Genomic DNA, 26,068 nt, shown 5'->3' on the forward strand with positions numbered 1-26,068 from the left:
CTCAGGCTCCTAATGAACCCTCCCTTACTCTACTTCGGTTCACTGTGGTTTCTGAAAAGTGAAATCAATGAGTCAAATGAGTCAAATTCACATGCTTAAGTTCTTTACTGAACTGGATTCTTAGTGAGGGGAGATTGCAGACCATCTTCAAACAAGTGGAAGACTACCTCTTCCCCAAGAAGTCATTTCTTGAAATTTGCTAATTCCTTATCTCAAACCTACACTTTTGGGATCATGTGATGAACGTTTAGCTTTAGGTACACTAGCAAGCGAAATAAGTAAAGCCACAGGGAATCCATTTGTAACACCAAGCGGCACAATGTCAACTACAGGAGCCCTGAAACTAGAACCTTTTAAAAAATATAAACTAAATTTAAACTAAAAATAAGAACCTATGCTTAGGGGTCTATCTACTAAAGCAAAATAGTGTGTAAGCGTGGGGTGTTCAAGTAAACACAACCACATTGTCTTTAAATTCAGCAATCCTTTAATGCAGATATAGCACAATGCTCCCAAACACTTTTTCTTTCACTTTCCATTCCACCAGTCAGTGGGTCTGGGGAAATCCATTACAACAGCCATGTAATAGAACTAGCTGTGATTTCAATCATGTGGACTTTGTGACAGTAGCAGACCAGGTAATGTCAGAGTGAATTCAGGTCAATTCACTTGTGTATTAGTATAGATCAAAGCAATTAGTGTTTTGGGTGTTTAAACTTCGTAAAACTAATGGGATGTTACATGCATTGTTTTCACTCACCTGTTCCTGTTACAATGTAATAATAAACATTTACACTGTCTATACCTCTGTAACTAAATAACTCATCAGACATCAAAGAAGCCTTGGGGAATGCTAATGAAGGACTTTTTCGGGGAAAAGGTGCTAATTCCAAAACAAATGTCCATCGTGGTGATGACCTAAGGTCAGAGGTGCAAAGTGCATTCCTTGCCCATCATCATCATCAAAGGAAAAGCCCACGTGGATAGAGAGACTGTCAGCTTGTCTTCTCTGAAAAGAAGATAGAAATATGGATTCAAAGAGAGATGCTTTATTTCTGGACCGTTTGGATTCTAACAGGACAGAATAATTGAATGAGAAGACAGAAATCCCCAGAATTATTTTGGGTAGCACTGAAAGATTTTTAGGAAATTGGCAGTTTATTACATCACGGCCACCATTTGAAGTTACAAACTGTGATTCACCTGTACATATATTTTACATACTTTCACCTCTCAATAACTCTCATTCTTTTTCGTAGCTAGTAAACCTTTGGTGTGTGATCTGGAGTACACATTGATCTGGGGCAAGTGACTGGTCTCTTGGTACTGGGAGAAACCTGATGTAGTGTGATTTTTGGTTTAAGTGACCATTATCACAAAGTTCAGTTTGTCTGAGTGGCAAGATAGGCTGGAGAGTTGAAGGGGACTGTCTAACTCCATGGTAAGACTGGTATAGTGATAGAGGACTTCACATTTGTTACTGGCTTGATGAAATCTAATTGTAGAAGACACCACCAGTTTGGGGCGTCTGCCCTGAGGCAGGCACTGACACTGGTAATCCACCCCAGCCAGCATGACAGGCTTATTTTAGGAATAGACAGACATGACAGTTTGGTAGGCACAGCACATAGATAATTTGCCTTGTTTAATGAAGGAAGAATTTCTCATTCAAGACAGGCAAAATCAGAAGAGAAAAATAATTTGTAAAACTAACACTGCCATCTAGAGATGTGATTCTGACTTTACACTGTAACAGGCTAAATATACTAAGTAAATATTCCCTTTTACTGTATGTTTTGTGTGTATGTATTGTGATACAGTTTAATTAACATGTTATTACATGATCACATTCTATTTTTTCCATAAGACCCCACCTCATTGAATGCATAGCATAGATGGTGCTCACTTACTGAGCAGCTATTCAATATTTCAATATCAACAGACCTCAGAACTAAAATCTCCTGAGATGGGCATAAAAATCATGTGGGTTTTTTTTAAATAAATACATCTTTATTTGCCTTCTGGTTTTTGTTTCTTGCTTTGGTTTGGTTTTTTTAGCTTTTCTGGTTCACATTTTCAGGCGTTTCTCTGAAAACACGAGGCTAGACATTTTTTAGTTTTTGTTTAAATGTAAACAAAGATTCTCACATAATAGAATAACTCTGAGAGCTGGGATTTAAGAAAAACAACAGATACTGTGAGACTTGAGACCAAATCGCTGTCATACAAACACATATCAAGAGACAGTCCCTGCCCAGAGATCTTACAGTATAGACAAAACAGATAAAAAGTGGGACACACAGAAGTGAAATGACTTGCCCAAGGTCACACATCAGGTCAGTAATAGAACTGAGGTCTCCAGACTCTCAGTCTCATGTCTTATCAATTAGGCCATCATCGTCATTAGATTGGAAAAGAAAGTTTTTAGATTTCTTCCAAAATGTATAATGCAGGTTTTGGCACTGATGGTATATACTGGTGTTACAGAAGACACAAATAATTGTGATAGATCACTTTTCTAAATATACTACTTGGTGAGGATTCTAAATGGAGACCTCTAGATGCTATCACAACACAAATAAATAATACAGTATGGTGGCAGAAGGTTACATTTTGTAAGCATTTTAATGTCCACACAAGTAATGCTAGGCAAATTTTTTTGGATGAAAAAACATAGATGCAGGTCAGATGAAACACTGGCAAATTTGACACAAAGTCATGAGATCTGTACTGGTTGAAAATTAAAAAAAAATCAAAACATTGTTTTGACATTTATAAAAACAAAACCTTTTGATTTTTTTTTTATTCAAAATGACATTTAATTTCAAATTTTACTTCCATTATACTAAAAAAAAAAGGTTTAAAACCTCAAAAGGGAAACAAAACATTTGTTTCAGATTGAAGACAATGTCTCATTTGACCCCACACAATTTTCTCTCCTGACTTTTTGAGTTCACAAAGTAATCTAAAAAATTTAATTTTGTGTCAACCCGAAACAATTTTCTCCCCAAATTTTCAGTTCAGCCATCAAACAAAACAAAAAAATCAGTTGTCTGTATGTAGTTTTGTATGAGAGTCTTGTTCATTCTCACCATGCTTCTGGGATAAATATTCTTAGATTTCAATTAATGGTATTTTGTTGTTATTTTCATTACATATTATATAGCTCTGGGCAAATTTTTTCAGACAAATAGTTTATTTGCCAAAAATATACAACTCTGGATTGACTCAAAATGAATTTATTTTTTATTTTTTGGTGAATTGATAAAAAAAGCAACACTTTCCAACTTTTTGTTTAGAAATTACTTTTCTAGATATTAACTAGATATATGTTTTTTGAAAAGTGTGAGCGTGCGGGTGTAACAGGGTGCTGGCCAAAAGGCACTGACTCAGTCCCTGTTAGCTCAGCGTCTACTAGCTCAGCTCCCAGTAAGGGGAAATGATTGGAGCTGGCAGGCTGTGGCTGATTAAAGCCCTAAAAGAGAAACACCTGGGAGCTTGATGGGGGAAGGCCTATAAAGCTAGCAGGAAGGAAGTAGGAGGAACAGGAAAGTGAGGAGAGAGGGCCTGTTGCTCCCAGCTAACTGTAAGAGCAAGCTGTTCCCCAAGGGGCTACCTGCCTGATAGCGAACTGTATAAAGCTGTATATACGTGGTGGTGGGAAAATACAAGGAAATAAAAGGGCACTGGTGTGTGAAAGAGTGGTCTCCCGCAAATTTGTGCAATGAGCAATGAAGGGCATGTCTACAGGGGGGAACAAAGCAAAAACTGACTTTTTTGAGATTTTTTTTTCGTTTGGCCACCAAACAAACAAAAAACAGTTATTCACTCAGCTCATAGTATTTTATAACATATATTAATCCACTTGGAAAAAACTACAGAAGAGTGCAACAAAGCTGAAAGATTTTCAGGGGTTAGAGCTGCATGGAGATCTATGGAAAATCAGTGATGTTAATTAAAAGAAAAATAAATTACCAAATATGATTGAGATGTGTATAAAGAGCATTTGAAAGTTAGATATAGAGGAAATAAACACTAAGAATGTTTTGAGAGAGTGAAAAGTTTAAGAGCAGGGCAACCAGTCTGGGTTGAAAAGACCTTAAAGAGTCTAGAACAGGGGTTTGGGGCCTCCTAAGGGGCCTCAAGCAGGTTTCAGGGGGGCCGCCAAGCAGGGCCAGCATTAAACTCGCTGGGGCCCAGGGCAGAAAGCCGAAGTCCCACCACAAGGGGCTGAAGTCCAAGCCTTGAGCCCCATCACCCGGGGCTGAAGCCTGAGTAATGTAGCTTCGTGGGGGCCCTCGGGCATGGGCCCCAGGCAATTGCCTGCTTGCTACCCCATAACACCGGTCCTGTTTTTATATGCAGGAAATCAGTTATTGTGGCACAGGTGGACCGTGGAGTTTTTATAGCATGTTGGGGAGGCCTCAGAAAGAAAAAAAAGTTGAGAACCTCTGGTCTAGAAGGTTTCAGAGTGGTAGCCGTGTTAGTCTGTATCAGCAAAAAGAACGAGGAGTCCTTGTGGCACCTTAGAGACTAACAAATTTATTTGGGCATAAGCTATCATGGGCTAAAACCCACTTCATCAGATGCATGGAGTGAAAAATACAGTAAGCAGTAAAGTATATATATATTACAGCACATGAAAAGATAGGAGTTGCCTTACCAAGTGGGGGGGTGTCTGCTAGCAAGGCCAATTCAATTAAGGTGGAAGTGGCCTATTCTCAACAGATGACAAGAAAAACAAAATTTCTTTTCACTGAGAGAAATTAATATTTGGAACAGTGACAGACATTTCTATGGAAAAAAACATACTGTATATCACAAAAGTTATGAACTAAGATGTATTGTATGTTTTCATTCCTGAATGTTGCCACAGTAAACAATAAAACATATAATGAAACTTGGCTATTACATTGTGCTCCCACCCAAAGTCCTCAAAGCACTGAACAAACATTAATGTATTTATCCTCACAATACCCTTCTAAGGTAGGTAAGTATTTTTATTTCCATTTTGCAGGGAGGGAAACCAAGGCATAAAGTTGTCAAGTAGCATGCCAGAGATCATTTGAGAGTTCTTTGGCAGAGCTAGAACCAGAGCTCAGATTCTCAGTCTGTTTCTTGCCTTGTGTTTTAACCACAGGACCTTCCTTTCCCCCTTCTCATTTTTATCTTCAAAGGTCAGTCCTTGTCATATTCAGAAAGTATAAAAGTTCTGCATACAAAATACTTGGAATGTGACATGAGGATCATTAGGGATAATATGTAGTTGATGGGGGGGAGAGGGAAATCTCTTCCAAATAAATAGTTTGAAGAAGTTTAAAAAATTATTTTTAATAAAATGTGATTAAGAAAAAAAGCATGCATTTGCTCTCACTAAGGGCTGGATCCTGCACCACCAAAGTCAAAGGGAGTTTTGCCACTGATTTCAGTGGAAAAGGATGAGGCCCTTATGCTTCGAACCTCAATACATGTACATTGCTCATGCGAATTCAATGGGATTACTCATAAGACTAATGTTACTTACATGTTTGCAGGATCAGCGCCTTAGACAGCAGTGTATCTTGGCAAATCTGCTGTTTAGACATTTGACTACAGTGGAGATTAAGCATAATGACAGGTACTTTAAAATGATTACTTTTTAATCCAAAGCCCTTTAAGATCAAGGGTCAGAATAAAATGAGATGACTGTAAAGAGCTATTACTCTATTTAGTACTGTGAGGCACTTGAATACAATTCAGCATTTAGAAGTGCTCTGGGAGGGCGATACTCTGACTGGTGCAGTTCTCCCAGTATCATCTACAAGGGAATACACAATGAGAAATTCTGCTCCTATTCAGTAGAAATACACCACCAAGGGCCAGGGTTCTGTCCTATGCCCTATTTAGTGACAGTGCACCACAAGAAATGAGTTTAGGATGCTTTTGTTTGCTTCTAGTTAGCATAATGGCAGATGCTGGTTTTATTCATGTTAAGATCTAGTGTTTTTTAACACGTACTAAAGGTAGGGTGACCAGATGAGGGGAAGAAAATATAGGGACACATAGGGGTGGGGTGCCCGCTGGCAGAGAAAAAAGAAAAAAAAGCCGAGTCCTGCCCCGGCTGAGCAAAAAGAAAAAAAAAAACAAAAACCCAGTGCTGCCGGCAGACATCGGGACAAAATGCGTCCTGACCAATCTTTGGTGGGACAGACACCGTGGGACAGACACTGAAATATCGGGACGGTCCCGATCTTATCGGGACATCTGGTCACCCTAACTAAAGCTGCTTGTTTCATTAAGGGTATTGATTGAGATTCTGTTCAAACAGGGAGCTCTCTGATAGGCAGCACAGGAAATTTAATATTGCAGTCTAATGCAAGTAGCTTTGGGCCAGGACCAAAAGCCAGGATCCAGACACAGAATCTTGGTTCAAAGCGCAGTTCCTATCCAGTACTGCTTAATGGGGAGAATACAAACACTGAATTCCAGTCCTCTAAAATATGGGATTGTTCATATCCTGAATTCAGACCTGGCAGTAAAGTTCAGGCCCAATTCCATTTATGAGCTTCATTAAGACACTGCACAGAGCAAACCAGGATTACATTTCTCTAGTTACTTGCACTGACACTGCAATTAACAATGAACAAATTGACCTATTCAGTGCAATAGCGTAATCATTTATGACATCTCTCGGCAAGGAATGTTAACTGTGTCAAGTTCAAATAATCTCAAATAATATGCACAATATCCTAGCCCACTTGGCCTAGACACCACAATGAGTAAGGCATCATATACAGAGATTTCATCATTATCACAAATCCCAAAGGTATGTGGCCTCCTTGCAAACTGAGTGCCCCCAGATCAATCTAGCAAGATGCTTAAGATAGTTTATATGTCCACCACTAGCAATCATGTCACACCATCAACACTTTTGGTGCTTATGTGATCGCCAGCCATGTAGTGGCATTCCTTGGTACATACACTTCAGAATTCATTCATCTTCCATTTTTTTATATCCATACCAAGAAAGCCAAGAGAAACTGAACCAGAGCTGATAGAGGAGGTTGCTGAGTTTGGCTTATAATATCCTCATTTCTGATCTTGTCCTGCTTCTTGATATGGAACAGCTGACTGAGACAACAAGAATCAAAACTGTCAATCTGGTGTTCTTCAGCCTTCCTTGGCAGTTGGCCCCAGTTTTCACTTCCATAAAACAGAGTTGCTAGAACTGTAGTTCTATAGATCCATGGCTTTGTAGCAAGTTTGATGTCATGATATCCTCACAGAGACCACTGAAGAGCCTGAAAAAAGGCAGCAGCAGTTGCTTTACGAGCATCCACTTCTTTTGAGCATCCTCCAGGACAGTCTATGATGCTGATGAAATATTTGACAGCTACCACCTGCTCAATGGTCCATCTGGACAGGTTAATATCTGAGCTCATTGTAATCTGGAGCGAGAGGCTGTTTGATGGAAATGGCCAGGGACTTAGTTTCATCCAGATTAATAAGCAGACCAATGACTTCTGCTCCTTGCCTGACCAGATTGTCCATCAGCTGAAGTGATTCACCAGACTAAGATAACAAGACAATGTCACTGGCATATTCAAAATCTCGAAGCAGAATCATGTTCAGCTCAATGCCACCGACAGCTGCCTCCTGAAGCTTATCCATCAACCAATCTAAGTTGATATTAAACAATGATAGTGACAGAACACAGCCTTAGCTGAACACCTGTGGAGGAAGGAAACTGTCCTTTGTATGTGCCATTGACTCAAATGCAGCTTTCCATCCCATTATAGAGCTCTTTTATCAGTGACACTATCTTCCCAGGGATGCTGAGATGCCTCATCAGATCCCACAAACTTGCTCAATGCACTGAACTGAAAGTCTGGTGGAAGTCTATAAAAAGTTATGTTCACAGTTTATTAAGTTCAGCCGTCTTCTCAAAAAGCTATCTCAAGGTAAAGATCTGGTCAACAGTGGAACAACCAGGTCTATAGCGGCACTGAGTATTCTGGCATATGCTCCAAAGTGCATAATTGATTTGAGATATTAACAAGGAAGCAAATACTTTCCCTGGGACCAACAAGATATCTCTATCGTAAACACAGGCAGAATAACCTCCTTCCTCCAGTCATCAGGGATGATATCAGTGCACTAGATGATCTGGAAGAGCCTATGTAGCCACGGTACAATAATACTCTCACCTGTCTTCAGCAATTCAGGGGGTAACATTACAGACCCCTTGTGATTTCCCAGACTTCATCTTATGGACTATGATCCAGATCTCTTCTTGGCTGAAGGAAGATGGATCTTCTAGAGCCTCTGCCTCTTCTTCAAGTGGAAGATGGACTACAGACAATAGACAATTGTGGAGTATCTTGAAATGATCTTCCATTTGATGCAACTGATCCTGCAGACTCTGGAGGATGCTGTCATCCCAATTCTTTACTGGACAAGCTGGTCCCACCTTCCCCTGCAGCTGCAAAATTGATTTAAAGGTTGTGGAGACCGGGTCTGGCAGTCTTTAAAGACTCCAATTGTAGCTTCACTTTTTTCTTAGCTCCGACTGCAGTGAGCATCTCCTCACTGATTTATGGATGAAGTTTGAAGGGCTGAGGCTCCACCACTGAGCTGGCAATGGTCTTTGAAGTTGGAGGCACACTTTTGTTAGCAGAAGCTGATGGTCATGTCAAGTTCAGCATCTCTGGGCACTCATACAACCATAACTGTTGCCTGCCAATGATCGTGAATGAGGGCATAATCAATAGCAATCCTGGTGAGACCATCTGGGTTGTACCAGTTCTGCTTGTGAAACATAGGGTGATGGAAGAGCAAGTCATTGATCACCATGTCATAGGCACCCTCAAATTCCAGCAGTCACTGCCCTATTCTTCTGTCCATACCAAACTTCCTGAGCAAACTTGCACAGGTGTCATTACCCTTTCCTAAGTGCACATTAAAGTGACCCAGGATCACAATAACATCACTTCTCAGAGTTTTATTAAAGATTGACTGGAGTTTTTGGTTTAAAAATATCTGCAGCTGTGTTGTTGGACTAAATCCCCAAATCTGAACTTCTCTCCAAGACTCTGAAATCAAAGTCTAGACTTTAGGAGGAAGGAAGAGACTAAAATACAAATACAAATCTTCACAAATTTTGGGATATTCAGAGTTCAAATCTGGCCCATCACAGAGATAAATTGAGCTGCAAACTTTCATCCCAATCTACATTCTTGGTTCAGATGGTAGGATTTGGTTTGGATCCTTATATAGTTTCACAAGCTTTCTTTACACACTCTAAACTACTCAGTTCTCCTTTAACAACAGTTCATGCATCATAGGATGAGAGATGCTGCGGAACAGCTCCTCTTTAGGTTGTGAGGGGTTTTTGTTTTGTTTTTAAATAACCATCTTCAATGCAGTTTGTTGGGTTTCAAGAGCTACTACCCACAGTCCATGTATGTGGTCCTTGCGATTAAGAGGACTTCCATCCTGGATGAAGCACAGGGAATGCTTTGATACAGTAGGTGAATTAAACAAACAACAAAAGGGGAGGGTGAAAAGGGAGAACAACTAAGCACTCATTTATCACAAAATCGATTAAGAAACCAAACTGCATGAAGAGAAGGAATACTTTAATTACCTATACACCAATGCTAGAAGTCTGGGTAATAAACTAGAGGAGTTCTGAAATCTGGAGGGAAGATTCAAATGTTTGGGATATTAAACTCAACTTAAGCCTATTTAGGAAGACTCGAGTAGGCAAAAGAAGGGATGTGGCATTCAATGTACAAATGGCATTACCTCTTTCTGAATCAGTCACAACTCCAAAAAAAAAAAAAAAGGCCTTGAATGCTTCTGGATCAATGTCCTAATAGATAAAGCACAAGCTGGAATACTAGTTGGTGTCTGCCACAGACCACCCAATCACACTAGAGAACAGGATAAATGGCTCCTTAATCACCTACCTTTTATAATGTGTAGGGGAAAACGTCATTATTATCGGGGACTTCAACCTGAGTGATGAATGCTGGAGGTCTTATGCCAGTACTAGACAGTTCTTGGAATTCCTAAAAATTATGGAGGATAATTTCCTAACTCAAAAAGTATTACATCCAACATGGCGGAATTCTATATTACACCTCATCATGACAGTGAAAGAGGAATTGATCACAGAACTAAAATTAGTGGTTGCGTAGGTACCAGTGATCATGACTCAGTCACATTTGTTAGATGGAAACAGAATAAAGTCATACACACATATGGAGCACTGAAAGGGCCATTTACACACATACACACACACGGTGCGCTAAAAGGGCCATTTTCACAAAGCTGAAAACAATCATGAGTCAAATCAGCTGGGACACAGAAGTTAAACAGAAAAATGTGAAAAATTGGGAACAGTTTAAGAAGATTTTATTAAATTCCCCCAAACACATAATCACACAGGAGGCCATATTGGTTAAAAATAATCTGTTTTATATGGGATGTGAAAAGAACTATAAATGATATATAAACAAACAAATGGGAAAAGGGGGAAACTAATAGCAATGAGGATAAATTAGAAGCAAAGAACGGTAGAAAATTGATAAGGGAACTGAAATACTGCAAGGAGAAATCTATGACAGAGTTAAGGACAGTAAGAAGTAGTTCAAATACATTAGGAACAAAAGGAATCCTAACAATAGTGTTGCTCCATTACTAGAAGAAAATGGTAGAATTGTCTATAATAGTAAATAAACAAATTATGGTAAATAATGATGAAGACAAAGATAGGTCTCTGATACAGAATGGTCTGGATCACTTGGTAAGCTAGGCACAAGCAAACAATATGCATTTCAATATGGCCAAATGTAAAGTCATACATCTAGGAACAAAGACTACAGACCATACTTACAAGATCAAGGAATCTGACCCGGAAAGCAGTGACTCCTGAAAAGACTTGGGGAACATAGTGAATAATCAGCTCAACATAATTTCCCAGTGTGACACTGTGGCAAAAAAGGCCTATGCAATCCTTCAATGCATAAACAGGAAAAGAGTGAGTAGGAATAGGGAGGTTATATTACCTCTATATTTGGCACTGATATGAGGTTACTGGAATAGGGTGTCCAGTTCTGGTGTTCACAGTTCAACTTGGATGATAATAAACTGAAGAGGGTTCAGAGAAGAGCCACAAGAATGATTGCATGTTTGGAAAATGTGCCTTATATAGAGAAAATCCAGTAGCAAAAATCTATTTAGCTTATCAAAAAGGGTAAGGCCTGACTTGATCACAGTCTATAAGTACCTACTTATAGAGAATAGAAATTTGGTAACAGAGGGAGGGCTCTTCAATCTAGCTGCAGAATATATAACAAGATCCAGTGGCTGGAAGCTGAAGCTGAACAGCTTTAGGCTAGAAATAAGGTACAATTTTTTTTAACATTGAGGGCAATTAACCATTGGAACAATTTAGCAGTAGTTGTGGTGGATTCTCCATCACTGGAAATCTTTAAACAAAGATTAGATTTTCCCTCCCTAAAAGAAGCTCTAGTTCAAACAGGAATTAATTCAAGGAAGTTCTATGACCTGTGTTATGCAGGAGGTCAGAGTAAACAATCACAAAGGTTCCTCTGGCCTTGGAATCTATGAATCTATGTAAGAATGTTCTAGTTAATCACTGCCTGGAAATCCAGAAATTCAAACTCCCAAATAGATCTTTGAGTGAAAATTAACATAATGGTCTCTTTCTGTTTTTTTTTTTTTGCGAACATCTATCCACCTCCTACAATCTAGTGGGAGGGCAAGGTTTATTCCAGAACAAATGCTGAGTGACACACCAATGCTTTGAGTTTTACTACTGAAAACACTTCAATTTGCAGGGTGATTAAGAACAAGAACATAAGACCGGCCATACTGGGTCAGACCAAAGATCCATCCAGCCCAGTATCCTGTCTTCTGATAGTGGCCAATGCAGGTGACTCAGAGGGAATGAACAGAACAGGTAATCATCAAGTGATCCATTTTTTTAATGGAAGTAATTTACAGCATATTTATCTCCACAAATGAAACAAAAAAGGTCTCAGATATTTGAGCTTTTTCTAGTTACTCCTCATCATTTTATTCAATTCAAAATAACACAGAATAAGCGTAAGGAAAAATAGTATATTTGCTCCAGCCAGGTAAGTATTTCCCCCGGGTATCTCTCCTTCATCCCCTTTCATTAAAGTAATGGGATCCACCTGGTCTCCTTGCTGGTGTCCTGTGATAAACACAACTGCCTTCCCCTTCTCCCATAATTAAAGGAAGGAAGCAGATGCCTCTGGTTAACCCCTGCTGGTTGCTTCCTTTTTACCTCTATCTTTGAGAACATGGTCTTTAAAGAGAGAAAGTGTGTTTCTAGCCCAGTGCATTCATCGTTTGGAGCCCCAACACTTGAATACAACTTGTTACAAACCATTTTAAAATTGAGAGCAATTGCTTTATTCAAGAGAGGTCCAATCACTAGAATTGTAGGGATGTTGCAGGACTAAAGGTTACTGGGGACGGGGGGTGGGGGTAGGGAGAAGACTCCACTGTACTTGTCCTCATTTCAGCTGTCTGTTGGCACTACTTTGCAGTGTTGTAGCTGCATTGGTCCCAGGATCATTTTCATGAGCACTGACTATGAAATTCCCTCTCCAAAACTGATAATTAACAAGTAGGATCTTTGAGTCCTATTTGCAACTGTGGCAAAATGTTACATTGTAGCTCTGATCATATTCAGTAACACATGATACTATATGGAGTAAGAGAATACTACAAGCTTCTTTTTAGATAATACAATGTTGATACTATATTTGCACTGGTCTTTTACTTAATTATCAAAAAATAATCATGCTATATTTTCCAATAATCTTTTACTAAGTATTGCTTATAGTACCTGTGATGAAGTGATAATTTTCTGTAATATTTTATTAATCCTATGTGTGCCTCATGGCTATCCAGTGAGGGCAGGGGGAGGACTGTTTGCTCTCAGGGCAGGCTGAGAGACATAGGTATGAATGTCGCCTAGCTGTCTGAGCCTGAATGGGTCATTAAAAAAAACTGGCTGAGGCTGACCCTATAGAATCCAAGAAGACAATGACAAATCCAATCACCTGGGAGAGGGATAGCTCAGTGGTTTGAGCATTGGCCTGCTAAACCCAGGATTGTGAGTTCAATCCTTGAGGGGGCCACTTAGGAATCTGGGGCAAAATCAGTACTTGGTCCTGCTAGTGAAGGCAGGGGGCTGGACGCGATGACTTTTCGGGGTCCTTCCAGCTCTATGAGATAGGTATATCTCACCCAGGCATTGACACCCAACAACTTATGACCTAGAGGGAGATGGATTTCCTCACCTCTCAGCAGAGAAGCTGAGCAAAATCCACCATCTTGAGAATAAAGAACTGGGAAGATGTGGGGTGGGGCACAATAGTTGGCTTCTGGAAGTAGCTGGGAGCTCTCACCTGGGAACTGACTAAGAAGGTCAAACTGAGAGACAGACAGAGCCTGAACATGGAGTTCACTACAGCTTGGCTGGGCTCTGAGCTAACCAGAATGGAGTTGAGCTATGCTTTACCCTACATTTTTCTGTGCTAACCTAAGGACTTTTTATGCTATACTAGAGTTGACTAATAAACCCTACTGTTTTGACAATGCTATCTGAGTGTCTCTGCAAATATTTGGTGAAGTGCATTAATCCCTGAAGAGTGTACTAGTCTCTACCAGGAGTCTCTCTCAGTTGGACTCACTGAACAGAGCTCATGGTGTGAAGCAGAAGTGCTGAAACCCCAGAAGTTCAGTCTTTAGGAGGCAGTGAGGATGCATAGCCTACCCTGAAGGAAGACTGAGTTCCCTTGGGACTTTGGCACACAGAAGAGGTTCTTTCAAGCAAAGCTGAGGGCATAGCACTGATCCTATGGATCTGTGACAGTATCTCCTTTGGAAAAATCAGCAAATGCATGGTAACTTGGTATAATGATCATGGCTCATGGGCTTTTATAACAACATGGTCAGTAACTAAGTTAACAGTAAGGGTCTAATTTTGAAAGTTGACATATGCAACCATGTTTGCTTGTGCAAACTGAGTAACTGCCTCTGTACATGCTTCTAAACGGCCAGGTCTATGCATAAATATTAGATTTACAAATCCAATTGTAGCACTTGTATGTGAAAATTAGACATGTGCAACTGTGTGTGCTCATCTTTGAAAAATCAGGCCTTGACTACTATGGTAATAATTTTCTCAGCCCAGCATAAAAATGTATCTAGTACTTTACATTATAGGTGTTGTAAAATAAAACACTCTTTTAAACAGTTCCATTCTGCTGATAAGTCAGTGTACAGCTTTTTTGTTTTAAATTTTAACAGGGCAGCTGTACAAAGAGTACAAACAGACATCAATACAGACTCAGATTGAAAGCACTGCATCTCTGGAGTTTTTACTCTTGATTAAATAACACCATTCATGAAGTAATGGAAATCTGGCCAAAAGACTCCCAGTGAGTATGTATATATGTCCTTACAGCATGAGTTACTAGTCAATATGTTTTCACTTACAGCATTTGGCTTCATCATCCCCATTTGAGCAATCAGGTGTGAAATCACAAAACTTGTCAGATGAAATACAGGCTCCATCTTCACAGGGTAAATAACCCCGTGGACAATAAAGGGATGAAGATTCAGTGGTTGTAAAGTTTGCTACCCCTTTAAAAAAAAAAAGAAAAAAAAGAGATGTTCATTTACATATATAATAGTGCACGCAGATGGAATCAGTTATATATAAAGTGACTTTTTCACACCATCTTTGGTGAACTAGAAATCCAGTTAATGTTATTCTCCTTTCTAGATGACAGCAGCCTTCTACTTGTGTATTATTATTTTCCATGACATCCCTAAGTGTGTTGGGTGCACCATAGTGCTGATAAATTATGTACTTGCCTAGAAAAGCTTAGAATCTAAAGACAAAAAGAAGAACAGGAGTACTTGTGGCACCTTAGAGACTAACAAATTTATTAGTCTCTAAGGTGCCACAAGTACTCCTGTTCTTCTTTTTGCGGATACAGACTAACACGGCTGTTACTCTGAAATCTAAAGACAGGATTTTCAAAAGCACTGATGTGCAGAGGCCTATACTCTAAGGCAGGGGTCAGCAACCTTTCAGAAGTGGTGTGCCGAGTCTTCATTTATTCACTCTAATGTAAGGTTTCGCGTGCCAGTAATACATTTTAACGTTTTTAAAAGGTCTTTTTCTATAAGTCTATAAAAGTTTAAAAGGTCTTTTTCTATAAGTCAAGAAGCTTCCTTTAAAATTAAATTAAAATGTAGAGCCCCGCCAGACTGGTGGCCAGGACCCCGGCAGTGTGAGTGCCACTGAAAATCACCCGTGCCATAGGTTGCCTACGCCTGCTCTAAGGCTTGGTCTACACTACATATTTACTTTGGTTTAACTACATTGCTCAGAGTGTGAAAAATCCACACCCCTGAGCGATGTAGTTATAGCGACCTTCACCCGCTGTGTAGACAGCGCTATGGCGATGGGAGAGCTTCTCTCACTGACCGAGCTACCACCTCTCAAGGAGGTGGAGTTATTAAGCTGATGGGAGAACGCCCATCGGCATAGAGCAGTGGTTGGCAACCTGCAGCCTGTGGCCCGCACGCGGCCCATCAGGGTAATCCGCTGGTGGGCCGCGAGAGTTTGTTTACGTTGACCGTCCTCAGTCACGGCTGCCCGCAGCTCCCAGTGGCTGTGGTTTGCCATTCCCAGCCAATGGGATCTGCGCAGCATGGACCTCAGGGACGTGCTGGCTGCTGCTTCACACAGCTCCCATTGGCCGGGAACAGCGAACCACTGGGAACTACGGGCGTCCATGTCTGTGGATGGTCAATGTAAACAAACTGTCTCGCAGCCCGCCAGCAGATTACCCTCATGGGCCGCAGGTTGCCCCCCACTGGCATAGAGCGTCCTCAACAGACATGCAAGAGCAGCGCAGCTGAATTGGTGCAGCTGTGCCAATGTAAATTTGTAGTATAGACCTACCCTAAGTTGTCCAAGATAGCAGAAATCATGGTGCTAAGCTAGAAAATCAATGGGCTGAAAGGAGCAAGCTTCACAGTCATGACTGCCTCCCCCACAACCTCTTGGGACCCCGCAATCCATTGTGGCACCACTGGGCTTTTATCACCCTGATCCCGAGAGATGTCCTGACCAGACCAGGGCAGAGATAGGGACCCAGATGACATCACCAGCTTCAACTAAATCCTGAACAACTCCTAGAATGAGAAACTTATGTTTGTGCTCTCACCACTTCCTTTCATGTGTTATTTTCCTTGCCACCACCTTATTTCTTCTCTTTCCTATCTCCCCCTTCTGTTTAATAGGAGTCTAGCTTAGCCAGCCAATACTGTCTCTTTGCAACAATGCGGTGAGCCTATGACCAAAGAGGCAACAAAAAGCCACACCCTAAACAGCCCAATGCTGGTACAAGGTTGCAAGCGAGAGTCAGCACAAGATGTAAGGCCTCACAGGTCTAGAACCTTGGCTGGCAGAGCTGCCAGGCTCTATGCTGCCAGCCAGAGGTAGCTGTAACCAGATCCTTCTCCACTGCCCACGACCTTCTGTGGACACAGACCATGGAAAGTCCTACCAGAAGGCATCTGATAGGCAGCAGTCTCATGGCTCTCTGCCCTATATAAGCCTAAGGGGCATTCCAGGAAATATCCAGTAAGTGTCCAATGTGGATCTCCTGTAGCTGCCCTGATCATTTGTTTCTCCTGGCTTCGACCTCAGCTTGATTTGGACTTTGTCTCCTGACTCAGACTCCGAAACCTGACTTGGACTCTGACCCTTGATATTAATGCTGGCCTGGACCCTGATTATCTTTACTTCCAGCCTCAGGTTTGCCCCTGCTCTTAGCCTTGGTCCTGACTGCCCTCATCAAGCTCCTGTCACAAGAGACAGAAGCTGAACTTTCTATCGCTGCTGTCCTCTTGTGCATGTTTATCTTGTTTTGTCTCCAAGGAAGTGGGATTGGACTCTAACAACAACAACAACTCCAGACCATCTCAACTAGCTTCTCTTGTTTCAAAAAGACAGTTAATACCATCGAAGACTGTAAAAGCTCAACAATTAAAGAGAATAAAGAATATTGTTAAAACGGACACCTTATTTGATATTTTACATTTCAAATGTTTTAATTGCTTTTCCTTTTCTCTATCTTTAATAAATGGTTAACGATTTTTAATGTTGATTGTTGCCATTAGACTAAGCAGGCCAAAGTCTCTGGACTGAAGAGCTCAAACCATATTTAATTGTTTAGTGTTGTACAGTGACATGGCTATATTAACATCTTTGACCCTCTGGGCCCATATATTCCATCAAAATTAACACAACAGCATCTAAGGGAGTTAGATGACCAACTCCTATTGAAAGTCAACCATTTTAGAGTGAACATCCTATGCATAGGACATCTTTATTATGGATACTTCAACAGCATATAGCTTTCACCTCTACCAATCAAGGGCAAATCTTGCATTAATGTTTTGTGCCTAGCAAGAATCAGGTCAGCAACTGTGCCCCTTGACTATGATCATAATGTTTCCTGTTTATTATATAAGGAAATTCCCAGAAGCCAGATGTTCTGTGTTACACGGTTAGCAAGGTATTTGTTAGAAGAGAGTCAAGAACAGATTTCAATGTAAGTGATACCCAAAATGTGCTAACTTTATTTCAGCCAAAATGTTAAAAAAAAAAAAAAAAAAGACATACTTTTTCTTTTTCAGTTTGTGAATGAATTTGGTGGCATACCAGTCCAAGAAGTCTGGTTAGAACTTTGCTGGAAGTATGCCCTTCTTAAAAAGTAAATATCTAAAAAATGACACTACTATGTGATTAATATGAGGGTAGTGTTTCTGTTTTTAAAGAAACCTTTATAAAAAGGAACTCTCTTCTACTAATTCCTAAATGCCTTAATACAGTAGAATATATGGGGGAGCAGGGAAGGCATCTGAAAACCAAAAGGTCCACATTCCCACTATGTCATACATTTTCCAGAAAAGGATTGATGACATTCAGGTTTCTGTGTTACACTTCTACCGTCAGTAACTTCCCTAGAGACTGTCTATGCCCATGCTACCTTGTAACACTATTCTATTTAACAAACATATTCATCAGTGTTGAAAAGTACCGAGATGTATATGTTTATGATGCAGATGGAGTTTTGTCATAAAAGTCACACTTTGTTTCCATCCAGCTGCAATTTATATCACTGTGATTCTAATGGAAACTAACTCTAGCAAGTCATGTTAGACATAAGATGATAGGCTTCACTACAGAATATGCACGGTCACAAACAGACCTATGTTTTGCTCTATTTTCCACCTAACACCCTTATAAAAAGTGATCAGATCACTCCCACAAACACTTTAATGGCTTTTTATGCAAGGGGTTTGTTTTATAGCAGGCCTGCAGAACATGCGGCCCGGGGGCCACATGCGGCCAGCGTGGGCTCATTGTGCGGCCCGCGGGGGTTGAGTAGATGGGCTCACTGTGCGGCCCGCGGGCAGAGGGTGCAGGGTGAGTAGACAAGCCGTGGGTGAGGGAGGGGGGCTGAGTAGGTGAGCGAGCGGGCAGTGGCAGGGAATGAGTAGGCGAGCCGGGAGGGTGGAGGGCTGAGGAGGCGAGTGGGCGGGCAGTGGCGGGGGGTGAGTAGGCGAGCCGGGGCAAGGGAGCTGAGGAGGCGAGTGGTGAGTCGGTTGCTGACCTGTTCTACTGATCTGGTCTTGCTCCCATCCCCTCTCCCAGCAAAACAAGCAGGTGCTTGGGGCGGCACATTTCTAGGAGCGGCATTCTGGCGCCGGCCATCATAGGTGCCGACTCCGGGGCATGGGGAAAAAGTGCCCTCGCTGCCCCAGCTCGCCTCCGCTCCGCCTCCACCTGCTCCCCTGAGTGAACCGCCACCGCTCCGCTTCTTCTCCCTCCCTACCAGGCTTGCTGCGCGCGAAACAGCTGTTTTGCGCAGCAAGGCTGGGAGGGAGGAGAAGCCAAGCGGCGGGGTGCTCGGGGGAGGCGGCAGAGGTGAGCTGGAGTGGGGAGTGGTTCCTCTACCCCCCCCGTTACTTCCTGCACCCCCACACCTTAGCTCACCTCCGCTCCGCCTGCTCCCCTGAATGCACCGCTGCTCTGCTTCTCCCCGCTCTCTCCCAGGCTTGCCACGTGCAAAACCACTATTTCGCGCAGCAAGGCTGGGAGGGAGGAGAAGCCGAGCGGCGGGTGCTCGGGGGAGGCGCTGGTGGTGGAGCGGAGGTGAGCTGGAGTGGGGAGCGGTTCCTCTAACCCCCCCATTACTTCCTGCGCCCCCCCACCCTAGCTCACCTCTGCTCCGCCTGCTCCCCTGAACGCGCTGCTGCTCCACTTCTCCGCCCTCCCTCGCCTGAGAGGGACGGGGGAGAAGCGGAGCGGCGGCATGCCTCTGGGGAGCAGGCGGAGTGGAGGTGAGCTAGGGCGGGACGTCATGGGGGGCCCGTAGGAAGCAATGGGGGCAAGAAATGCGGCACGCCGGGGAGGAGGCAGTGCTGGGGATTTGGGGAAGGGGTTCGGAAGGGGTGGAGTTGAGGTGGGGCCGGGGGCACAAAAAAGAAAGGGGAGGCGGCCAAAAATTTTTTTGCTTGGGGCGGCAAAAATCCTAGAGCTGGCCCTGCCCTCTCCAAGCGTTGCAGCTGTCCAGAGGTGCCTGCCTTCCACGCCTTCCTCATTCACACCTCATTCATTCAACAGGGCAATCGATTACAAAGTGGGGGGGAAGATCTTAGTCTACTTCTAGCAAAAAGACATTTTTCTTTTACCTTAATTATACTACCTTAGGGGCCGCTATAACATATTACCGAGGTTCAATACTGCTGTTTCGGTGGGGCGGCACTGGGGAAGAGGGTTTAATTCCGTGGAGCAGATGGCGCGTGGGGGGTTCGGCGGCGCTGGGGAGGTTGTTTCCGTGGGGTGGGCGGTGCTGGGTGTGGGGGGGTGTTGTGTTTCGGGGGGGCTGGGTGGTGCTGGGGGGGGCGGGGTTTGGCGGCGCTTGGGGGGTTTCAGCCCTCAGTTGTTTTCTTTGGAGTAATATGGCCCTCGCCGCTTTACGAGTTGTGCAGGCCTGTTTTATAGTATAACTAGGGCCTGGGTACAACATAATATCTATTTACTTGCTTTTAGTCTGTGTCTGTGTAACCATACAGCTGAAAGCTACTTTGGTAGCATCCTTTTTCACACTCATTGACTTTAACAAGGCCACATTACTCTGAAGTATGAATTTTATGATTTGTAATATCTAATTCAAATTATTCTGGAATTCGTTGTCAATAAAAGGCTAAAAATATCTGACAATCTAGTTAGCTATTTCATTGTTTAATTCTTTTGTTATGGGAAAAACACAAAATTACATTAACTAGAAGTATATTTTTTGTGAAAGAGCAACAAAGCATAGAAAAGAAAGCTACCTTGACACCATACTTTATCCTTCAAGCCTATTTTTTTAAAAACTTGCTTGCTTTAATTTAACTTGCCTTTGCTTTCTTGGCTGGTATCTGAAAGTGATTTATGTGCAATACCACATTCCATTGTTATACTGATGTCATCTATAGCAACAGTGTCATTCTCTGATAGAACAGTGGCTTGTAAAATGATCTATAATGACAAAGAAATAAATAACCTTATTAAAGTTGACATTACAAAAGGAAATATCATTTCTTTATAATGCCCGGTATCTGTATGGAGAGTAAATACCATCTACAACCATCACAGTTTTGAAGAATGTCATTAACCAGTGAAACATATGGTTGAGATTAGCATGGTAAGATTCAAGTCAGAAACTTACAACTAAACTCTCAAAGACATAACTACCTTTACAGAAAGTTATGGAACCTAAACAACCTTGTTTCAACCCTAAGCAATAATAATCATCACTTCCTGAATGTACTGTCTTCCTTGTGGAACCATTAAGTTATATGCCTTTTTAAATGAGCTATTCAGGGTAACCAAATGTGATGGTTTACAACTCAATTTAACTGAGACATGAGTTCATTTATACCATGTCTGCTGAGGTCAATAAAACATTTCCATATAAGAAATACATATAGAGTAATGTGTGCATATAAAGATACTTTTAAACACACAATGCCCCAAACTCCCTGCCAGCCATGGTAAAAAAAGAAAAACATATTTCATACCTGAAAGTCACTGGAGAGCTATATTGATTCACTTAACTACACCCTCTCATCAGGATATCACAGATGTAAAACATAGTTTTTGTTTCTTAGCCTTATTTTAAAAAGTTTTCTTGATGATAAAATCATGGGGGAGGGGACGGCTGGCACATTTATGAAACAAGACATGTTCACACGACCATCCAGCCATGAAATGCCTTAGGAAAACTTTTCAGAGCACTCCAGATCAATTGCCTGATCCCAAATAAAGGCAAACAGTTTCTAAGGGGCCATTCCAGCTGGCAGGAATCACTCTTGCCACACCCCTTCACAGTTAAGGGTGGTGTAGGAGCTACTATGGCAGTGCTATACAACCCAAGGATCCGCCCACATTCAGGAGGAATTTTCATATGGCCAGATCCACCAGGTTAATGGTGACTTCATGCTGGTGGAGTGATGCAAATCTACCAAAATATCTGCCCCTACATCTTCCAGAAGGCAAATTCTGTGCTAAAAGACATGCGGGACTTGTGATGGAGTGTGATTATGTCTCACCATGTGCTTGAAGGGAGATTGCCTTGTTCCACTCTTGTAGTCAGAACTGACTGCCCATAGTTGATGTGTCAGGGCTCTGGGGGTGTTTAACCCTCAGCCTGGCCCTTTGTACCTATTGGTGGGAATCACTACATGTCAGTCTCTGACCATATCCAGAAAGGAGAGTATTCAGCTGAGGAATCCATGTTTTCTAAACTGACGTAGCATTGGAATTTCAGGAAGCACCAATGGAGGTTTGCTGTGGATCTTACCTCAGGATTTGATAGCATAAGGCAGAACTGTAGAGCAGTTTACATGATGACATTTGATACACCATCCCTAAAGGCCATACTTCTGTAATGTATGTTGGGCCCAGAGTTTGACTGGCACAGCGATGTGATTTCTAGTACCATACTGTACTCTTAGGAATGGGCACAATATTTCTAGGAGAGCTGACTACTTTAGATATGCTAAGTGGGTAAATAAAAATTTTAGAGATCTCCTATATAAGTCAGTTTGATCAGGTATTCTATATGTGACCTATCTATATCTCTGTTCCATAATTTACTTTGATTTTACTAGAATATTTGTCAAAATCAGGTAGGTTCCGAAACAGGATCTCTTTTCAGTTTGGGGTCATTACATCATTTTCCAAAGACTCATTGCAGGAAGTGATTCTAATGTTATTCAGCAATAGTATCATTGAATGGCCTCTTTTCAGAAAGTAAAAGAGGCAAGAATTTCCATGTCAATATGGAATGAAGTATGTGAAATTATTACAGATTTTTTTCTAACAATATTAATGAGATGTCTAAGGATAAAAACAAAACCTATAAATGTGAAGACAATTAATTCTCATATAAGAAAATTACTGACACACTAAAGAAGTGTGCAATATATAATTGCTGATTTGGGAATGCTTAATGCTATTTCTTTTGTCCTCTTGGTACTGATCTGATAAAATAAGCACATTGTTAACCTCTAATGATGTTCAAACAGCATCCTGCACAGCAGAAATTGGGTTGATTAAATTCCTCGATTCTGCTGAAGTGTCAACAGTTTGCGTCACCCATCATGGAAAAGAATTCCATGAGGGAAACGTAATGTATTTTCCATATTACGATGCCACATGAAGGATTATATTTAATGCGGGAGCTAATGACCAATTTGCAGAATCAACACTGAGGATGTATCCTATGGGTGAGAATGGATGAAACATTAATTTTGTAGTGGCCTAGAGATCTGACCCTGGTTCCATTAAAATAGAAAAAAACCCTGTAAGCCAGGTTCTCAAATTGTGCTCTATGGACTACAAGTGCTCTATGGACTACAAGTGCACCATGGAGCACTTGATGATCCTATGCTGTTGACTCTCCTCCTCATTTGCACATGCTAAACAGCATCAAATAAAGTAACAGATGCAAACACTTTCCCTGTACTACTTTTCTATTTTTATTATAGTAGCCACAGGCACATTATCAATTATGACTGAGAGGTGAAGTGGTCCAAGTGACCTGAAATGAAAGGAAAGTTGCTCAACAACTAATCAATTGTGATATCTCTGCAGCAATCTCCTTATAGAAACGTTTGAGGACCCTGGCTGTAATCCATAGTTTGACAGTTTTTATTATGAAGGTGGCATACAAAATGTAAAGATCAAAACAGGAAGATTGCTTTGTTAAATGCTTTACGTTTTAGTTGGTGAGTGATTCAACAGTTGTTTTCTACACCTAGTTAAATGCAGGTATGAGATAATCTGAAAGTCAAACTAAACCCTGTGGCGGGAGATCAATGCTGCAAGTATTGATTGTTACTGACTGAAATGTCCAGGACCCTGCATTAACCCTCCCTGTAGCCAAGATCATTAGCTGCTATTTTTTTAGTATAATCATCAAATTATAGAAATGTAGGGCTGGAAGGGACTTTGAGAAGTGATCAGCTCCAGCCCCATGTGATGAGGTAGCAACAAGTAAAACTAGACCTTCCTGACAGGTCTTTGTCCAACCAGTTCTTGAAAACTTCCAATGATGGGGATTCCACAATGTCCCTTGGAAGCCTATTCCAGAGTTTAACTACCCTTATAATTAGAAAGTATTTCCTAATGTCGAACCTAAATCTACCTTGCTGCATATTTAGCCCATTACTTCTTGTCCTTCCTTTAGTGGACATAGAAAACAATTGATCACCATCTTCTTTATAATAGCCCTTTACGTATTTGAAGACCTGTCAAATCCTGCCCCCTGTCTTCTTTTCTCAAGACTAAACAAGCCCATTTTTTTCACCTCATAAGACAGATTTTCTCAACCTTTTACCATGTTTTTGTCTCCTCTGGACTGTCTCCAATTTGTCCACATCTTTCCTAAAGTGTGGCACTCAGAATTGGACTCAGTACTCCAGCTGAGGCCTCACAAATACAGTACTGAGTAGAGCAAGACAATTACCTCCCATGTCTTGCTTACAACAGTACTATTAGAACACCCCAGAATGATATACGCCTTTTCCACAACTGTATCACAAATACTCATCCCAATTTTTTTAATATACTGCACATCACATTTTCATCATAAATGTGTGATTTTAATGCATAAACTTCTGAAACATTGACATTCCCCTTTTATTTCCACATCTATAGAAAAAGCTTAAAGGAATTCTTTATAAAAGTGTAAGCAAAGATTATTTTAAATTATGAGAATAAATTAATTCTAAAAGCCACATTGGAATAACTATTTGTACACAAAATAAATATAATTGCCAATACAGCTACCTGGAAAGGTGATGACATTTCCTCAGGTTTGCTTTCTATAAGAATATTTGCTTTAGTCCACTGCCTCTTGGACAAACCGGTCATGTCACCTAGATTTTGCAAATCCTCACTAAGGACGGTTCTCTTAAAGACAGAGAGCTGGGAATCCTGAGATAACTGATACCAAAATATTATCTGTTGAAAGAAATATTTATTAAATGTGTTGGACAGCTTGCCAACATACAGCAATTTCAATATAGATTTACATCATTATAATATAAACTAGCTTTGCATATGCAGTATCACTGTATTGTGTACACACCCACAGGTCTAAATCCAGCAGGCATACAGGAAACACACTTTGAACATGTAGGATCCGAAAGGATGGCAATTTGTGTCAAAAAGGTAAAGCCATTACAAATATGTAACTATGATTTTAAAAATGTATTTCTATCATAACCTATGGACATCTATCTATGATTTCCCTTACCTCACTGGGGGGTTCTCATCAGGGAGCTCCACCAAGAATAATTATTGTTTTGAAAACTATACCCTGAGACATGGGTGAAATACCTGAAAAGGCAGACTAAGCCAGGCTTAAGGAAAGTCAGAGAATGATGTAAAACCATGAAATATCACATGCATCCCCAGTCTTCATCTGATCCTCAGTTTTTAGGAACAATCCCATAAACCTTCCAGGGGCTGAAAATTATGGGAGAGGATTTTTTTTTTATTATTTTTAAAATTATCCTGCTGGTCCTCTGAAATGCAAGTGCAGGGTCAAAGCTTAGGAAGAGGGGACAACAGGATTGAAGCAGCTGGAAAGACTGGTGTGGCAGGCATGGAAAACCAGAAGACAGAAGACACAACTCTTTAGCCCTCTAGACAGTACTGTAATACTAGGATTGTTGGCTCATATATCCCGGCCTAGTTTCGTTAAGTAGCATTCTGAAAACAATTCTGATCACAGGAACTGGAGAGAAATATGATTTTCAAAGAAACTACATTTTTCTTATTTCTTCTCATAAGTTTTTCCATTTTTTTAGATACTGAAAAGCTAGAATCCCCCAACTGCAAAACCCTCCATTCACTGCAAGCCCTAGATAGTTGATAATCACTGAATGCAAATGAAGGGATACTCAGCTGATGAATATAACTGGCTGTTAAACAGTCTCTTTTCCAGTTCTTTATCCATCCTTTGTGCTGAGTTTCCACCGTGTTCCTTGGATCGTCAGATTACATAGAAAATGTTCTCCAATTTACCTATTCTTAAATTACAGGCTGTAAGCAAAAAGATGTAAAGAACTCAAACCATTTTAGGTTAACTACTACATAGCACTCTTGTACTGGAGAGGGTTGGGGGTTGCCAGCAAGTCTGTCTTTGATCTATAGGCAATCACAGATCTCACTGAAGCTGATGGGTGGGGTAACCATCTTTCATTCAGGCTAAGGCCAGGTCTACACTAGGAGCACTCTGCCAGTATAACTATGTTGGTATACCACGCCAGCAAAGTGCTCTTAGTATGGACACAGCTTATATTGGCAAAACTGAACTTTCACCTGTAGAGCTTATTCCAGTTCTCCCAAACAAAATAAGATATATCAGCAGAAATA

At 41.1% G+C, this 26,068-nt stretch overlaps 1 protein-coding gene across 1 annotated transcript in view; it reads right to left on the reverse strand.

Moving 5' to 3' along the window:
• The window catches only part of MALRD1 (MAM and LDL receptor class A domain containing 1), a 371,329-nt gene that overhangs the window by 338,538 nt on the left and 6,723 nt on the right, over positions 1-26,068 (reverse strand). Inside the window, exons 3-5 of the mRNA XM_034760318.1 lie at positions 24,476-24,649; positions 20,539-20,659; positions 14,545-14,691 (exon numbers count right to left, since the gene is read on the reverse strand). Of these exons, the coding sequence (XP_034616209.1) occupies positions 14,545-14,691; positions 20,539-20,659; positions 24,476-24,649 (442 nt within the window). The remainder of the gene's footprint in view (positions 1-14,544; positions 14,692-20,538; positions 20,660-24,475; positions 24,650-26,068) is intronic.

This window comes from Trachemys scripta, chromosome 2 (genome assembly GCF_013100865.1).
Source record: "Trachemys scripta elegans isolate TJP31775 chromosome 2, CAS_Tse_1.0, whole genome shotgun sequence".
Classification (NCBI taxonomy): Eukaryota; Metazoa; Chordata; order Testudines; family Emydidae; genus Trachemys; species Trachemys scripta.